The 5534-nt window shown below is 36.4% G+C and overlaps 1 protein-coding gene across 1 annotated transcript in view; it reads left to right on the top strand.

Annotated features, from left to right (window-relative positions):
- Positions 1-5534, top strand: part of EDNRA (endothelin receptor type A) — a 46610-nt gene that overhangs the window by 39492 nt on the left and 1584 nt on the right. The window contains exon 5 of the mRNA XM_006770156.2: positions 1479-1631. Within this exon, the coding sequence (XP_006770219.1) occupies positions 1479-1631 (153 nt within the window). The remainder of the gene's footprint in view (positions 1-1478; positions 1632-5534) is intronic.

Here is a 5534-nt window from a genome sequence, read left to right as displayed (position 1 = left end):
TGAATAAAAATGGGAGTTTGACTTAACCTGAAGTTAAAATCCAGAGGTCTGTTCACTTGAATGAGAAAGAAATTACACGTTTATTTTCACTAACTAATAACTAAAATTTATCACTTCTTTCAATTATGAATATAGGCAACAAACTACAATAGTATTTAACAGTACCACATTTTTATCACTAATAGAAATAATACATTTTCATACCATATAACATTTGTATAATCTTGCAATATCATTTACAGTCATCATTGCTTCAACATTTTGATCGTTATTAGAACCACCATTAGATTTGTCATTTAATTTGTTAATAACCACCTATATTACTATATCAAAATTTTATTTTTAATGTTTTGATACTGTTTCTGTGTAACTAGTTTCCATTATAATCGTACATATTTTATTTTATGCATGTAAAGATATTATTCCCAGAAAGGATTGCAGTCTTCCCCAGACTTCCAAGAAGGTCTACGGCATAAAAATAGTTAGGAACCTCTGCCCAGAACTTTTTTTCCTCAGGAACCATTTATAGATTATCTTAATAAACATGCTATAAATGTATCCCACTGTGCCTCTTCTATATTCAGAAACTGTCTAGTTTTTCACAGAGCAACATGATTAGTTTTTACTGTGGGAACTGAGATATTATAACTGCATTATCCATAGTAAATAAATAATCTGAGGAAACAGAATAAGGAAAAGAAAAGCATTTCTTCCCAAGTTGATAATTAGTTTAGTGGGAAGAAGAATGTAGATATAATTTTCCAATTTCCATTTTTATAGGGTATTAAATTTTCTTCTTTAAAAAGACATAAAAGTGAATAATCCTAGTATTTACAACTCCTGCCCATAGGAAGATCATGCTAAATATGCCTTCAGATAAGGTACTCTGTCTTGATAGTTTCCAGGTGGTAAGTATTAAAAAGAGTGAGAAGGGGCGTAATTATTTATGGCTCAAACTGGCTAGCTAAAAGGTCACATAGCAGGCATACCAGGCAAAGGGTTAACTCCTGGTAACCAAAGCTACACAGATAAGCCATTCATAACCTTCCCTGTCTCCAAACAAGATATTCACATTAAGTACACTTTAACCGTAATAGCCAAAAGTAAACCAGACATTAGCAAAATTTTGAGGCTCACTAATAAAGATAAATATATATTCTCAGAATCGTTTTGTGAGCTTTGGAAGGGAATTCTTTTTATTGATTAGGGCTCTTCCATTGTACAATTAAGGTGTCTTATAAAATATGTCTTTTTTTTAATGCAGTTTATTCATGTGCTATTTTATAAAGCCAGGATAATTTCTAGAGTTGCCAATTTAATTGGGTTTTGAGCACCACCCCAAGCTCATTGCCACAACCAGAGAGCATGAATATACAAATGTATCTGTAAACATGAAGATTTTTAAGGACCCAGAGGCACTACACAGTGAATTTACCTTATAAAGCCCCGCCCTCTCTCTCCCTTTTCTTCATTTACAGTTCTACCAAGATGTGAAGGACTGGTGGCTGTTTGGCTTCTACTTCTGCATGCCCTTGGTGTGCACCGCAATTTTCTACACCCTCATGACTTGTGAGATGTTAAACAGAAGGAATGGAAGTTTGAGAATTGCCCTCAGTGAACATCTTAAACAGGTAAATGTAATAAGATTATGAAAATCTGGCCAAGACTAATTTGTCCTTGACAACAAAAGGCTTACAAATACTGTATTTCAAGATTTAGCCTGCTTTCATGAAAATAAAAATACTGTCTTGTTTGCTTGTATGTCTTATTTTCTTTATAGTTATAATAGTAGGTACCAGTTTTGTGAAATAGGGAGCCTAACTGGATCCTAGGCCCAAATGGAGGAACTATTTACTGGTTTTGCCAAGAGTATATTGACCATGTGTGTTTGTGTGTGTATCCATTGAATTTGGCTTGGAACTCTGCCAAGACAAAAAGGAGCATATGACTGTCTCCCCTAGCAGGCTTTGCAGTATTGTTGTGGAAATAAAATACAAACCTGGAAACAACTGGAAAATAGAATCACCAGGTGTGGCAAAAGTAGCCTATTCTATAGAAATCCAGGGAAGATATGAGACTAAGTCATGGAAAAACTGTTCGTGGATGAAGGGGATTGAATTGTTCATGGAAGATAAATGGGATCAATGGGAAAGAAAAGACCAGAGGGTATTTTAGGTGGGAAGATAGGTGGTTTCCATGTCAGTTATAACATGACATGGAAACCACCCATTTGAGGAGTGAGAAAGGAGATGAACCTCATTAGAGCAACATCAACAACATCAAAGATGAGACTCTTGACAAGAAATGTGATCCTATATATTTGAAGAGGTCAAGTTTTGGAGCAACCAAAGTTCTAGAATGAATTTGAATATGTCAATAGGAGGCTGCTATTAGTCCCTCCAGGGGAACAAGTAGAACAGAGCTTTAGAGGGGGAAACTTGGGTCTTAAGAACTTGCTGCTCTGTGGCACTGGGGAAATTGCTTAATCTCTCTAAGCTTCTAGTTCCTCTTAAAAATATATAATTGCCCTGACCAGTTTGGCTCAGTGGATAGAGCGTCGGCCTGCGGACTCACAGGTCCCGGGTTCGATTCTGGTCAAGGGCATGTACCTTGGTTACGGGCACATCCCCAGTGGGGAGTGTGCAGGAGGCAGCTGATCGATGTTTCTCTCTCATCGATGTTTCTAACTCTCTATCCCTCTCCCTTCCTCTCTGTAAAAAATCAATAAAATATATTTAAAAGATATATAGATAGATAGATAGATAGATATATTACATCAAGGGGGTTACCTAATGCATGTAAGGTATCTAATAGAATCCAACTCATAGTAAGTACCCAGAAAAAGTTCATAGATAATAGATACTTTTCAAAGAGTAAAACTAGGACTGTAAGTTCTAAATCTCAGCAGAGAACACCCCACCACAGCAGATTTTAATGTGAGTTTCAGATGGAGCCTGTAAATCCACCCCATATAATTACAATACACAAGCATCATTCTTCAGCAGCAGCTCTTTTCAACTACTTTACTAATTTTTCTGAGCTTCAGCTCCTTGTCTGTAAATTGGGCATAATATCATATAAATCAATGTTATTATAGGAATCAAAGGAAATAATATGCATACACATACTTTGTAAAAATCTAACATGCCATACAAATGGTAGCTATTACCTCCTATTGAAATTTAACAGGAAAATTATATTGAGAAACTTTAGTATGACATTGTTGAAGCATGAAAATTTCAACTATTTCCAATGTGAAACATATTAAGCAATTATTACCTCTCACTCCTTCAATGGAAATAATCGAACAGATGTGTGAAAAACAGTGTTTTAAATGTTGATTTTTGTATCAGCACCATGACTGAGCCTGTTTAAGCTATAAGAGGTATTTGCTCTGAAAATAATTCAATAGGGATTGGAAACAATAATAATATGATACTTCACATTTCACAGCATCTTTAAAGTTTTGTAAAGCATTTCCATGTTATCTTCTTATTTGATTCATCCAAACATGCTGTGAGATAGACAAGGCAGTCATTATTCTTATCATTCAGATGGTTAGATCAGGCTCCCACGCTGCTATAAGAAAACCAAGAATCTGATTAAGAGAGTGGCTCAACCAAGTGGAAATTAGAATCCAAGACTTGGTCCTTATGCAGTAGACATTCCTTTGTGTCACACTCAAAGCTGTAGCAGGTTCTAAGAGCAGATGAGCAAGCCTGGCTGGAAGGCCTTCAGGTGGGACTATGGGGGAGCTAGCTCAGAGTAAAAAGCCCTGTCAGTCTTCGACTGCTAGCCTATCCTCTCCTTGGTCTTGCTACTTGTATGTTTCTCAAGTTTCTCTTCATTTTGCTGACAACAATTTTATCAGTTAGGGATTGTGTTTGGATGCTGGTAGCAAAAACAAAACAAAACAAAATAACATTGAGTAGACCAAGGAGGGGTTTATCTTTCTTCCACAGCAAAAAGTTCAGATGTCATTGATTCAGTGGTAAAGGGACTTACAGGCAGGTGTCTGCTGCTTTGCTGACCTTTCATTATCACAAGACAGCAACTACAGCTCTACCCTACTATCTGATTTCCAGGCAGAAAGAGGGGGAAGAACATAGATCACATGAGTTATATCTGATTTCCAGGAAGAAAGAGGGGAAGAACATAGATCACATGAGTGTATGAGCATCAAAGGAGTATCCCCCACTTTTAAGTAGCTTTACAGAAACTCACACAATTTCTACTTAATCTAATTGGTCAGAACTGCCAGGTAGCCATGCAGATGATTAGGTCCAGGCTCCCACGCTGCTATAACAAAACCAAGAATCTGATTGATAGCAGGGAAAATAGGAGGATGAATATTGGGTAAGCAAATAGCAGACTGTAATGGCAATGTATTAATATTACCTTTTAAAAGGGTTATCCTCTTTGATGATGAACTCAGAGAAGATAACCTTCCCCTAATACTTTACTTTTTTATTTTTCTGGGCACACCATCTTTCTGTTTACACAAAATGATCCTTTAAAATGATCTCCCATTCCTGCAGATTGGAATCCTTTATTTCTCTCAATCATTGCTCGGTTTATGTGTTCTCTGAAGTATATCCCAGCTAGTCCGATAGCTCCAAAAAGATTAAAGAACTCTCAGTTCTTTGAATTAGAGTTGAAATTTGTGATAACTGCCCCCAAATCTTTTTAAATGACTCCATTAATCATGTGGGTTTGCTCTAGGCTTCCTATACTTAATGCTATATGCTCTTGGTTGGACCAGCATTACTCTTCCAAACTCTGTTTTCAATCAGTTTTATTTTGACATTAACTGATCCCAGTTACAGACAAGTTACATTTTATGTTCCTAGTTAGCCTTCTAAATGCATGCGCTATAATACTCAAGCGTAATGCACACAAAAGACTGGTTGCTGCTAATCCCTAACGTATGATTTTCCTGATCCTGTGCAGACTTGAAAGTATGTAAACCTTCAACTAAAGTCACTCCAGGGTCAGCATGTCCCAGGTTTTCTCATCATCATTGCTGATAATCCTTTACCCTCATCCCTATGTTTGCAAACAATATATCTTTGGGAAATATGTCATTAATAAAATATTTTTAAAGCAAAAATATCCCAATGTTAGTTTTCTTAAAGATCAAGAAATGGAGAAAACATATTGCTGTGTTGATGATTTTTGTTGTTTTTTTAATATATTTTTATTGATTTTAGAGAGGAAGGGGAAAAGAGAGAGGGATAGAAACATGAATGATGACAGAGAATCACTGATCAGCTGCCTCCTGCACAACCCCTACTGGGGACTAGTCTCAAACCATGACTTCCTGGTTCGTAGGTTGACACTCAACCACTGAGCACCACTGTCCAGGCTGCTGTTGCTTTTTCTTTTCTATTTCCTATTTCTATTTTGTTTTCCAAACATCTTTGCAGATTTGTCCATTCTTTAACATGGTGAGTTCAGTCACTTTGACTGCTATGCTGTAATCAATGCTAGCTAGTTACCTGTTATTAATGCTTTTAGATAATGCTTTTCCCCAT

The sequence above is a fragment of the Myotis davidii genome, unplaced genomic scaffold (assembly GCF_000327345.1).
Source record: "Myotis davidii unplaced genomic scaffold, ASM32734v1 scaffold323, whole genome shotgun sequence".
NCBI lineage: Eukaryota > Metazoa > Chordata > Mammalia > Chiroptera > Vespertilionidae > Myotis > Myotis davidii.
This window is presented reverse-complemented; position numbering and strand designations above follow the sequence as displayed.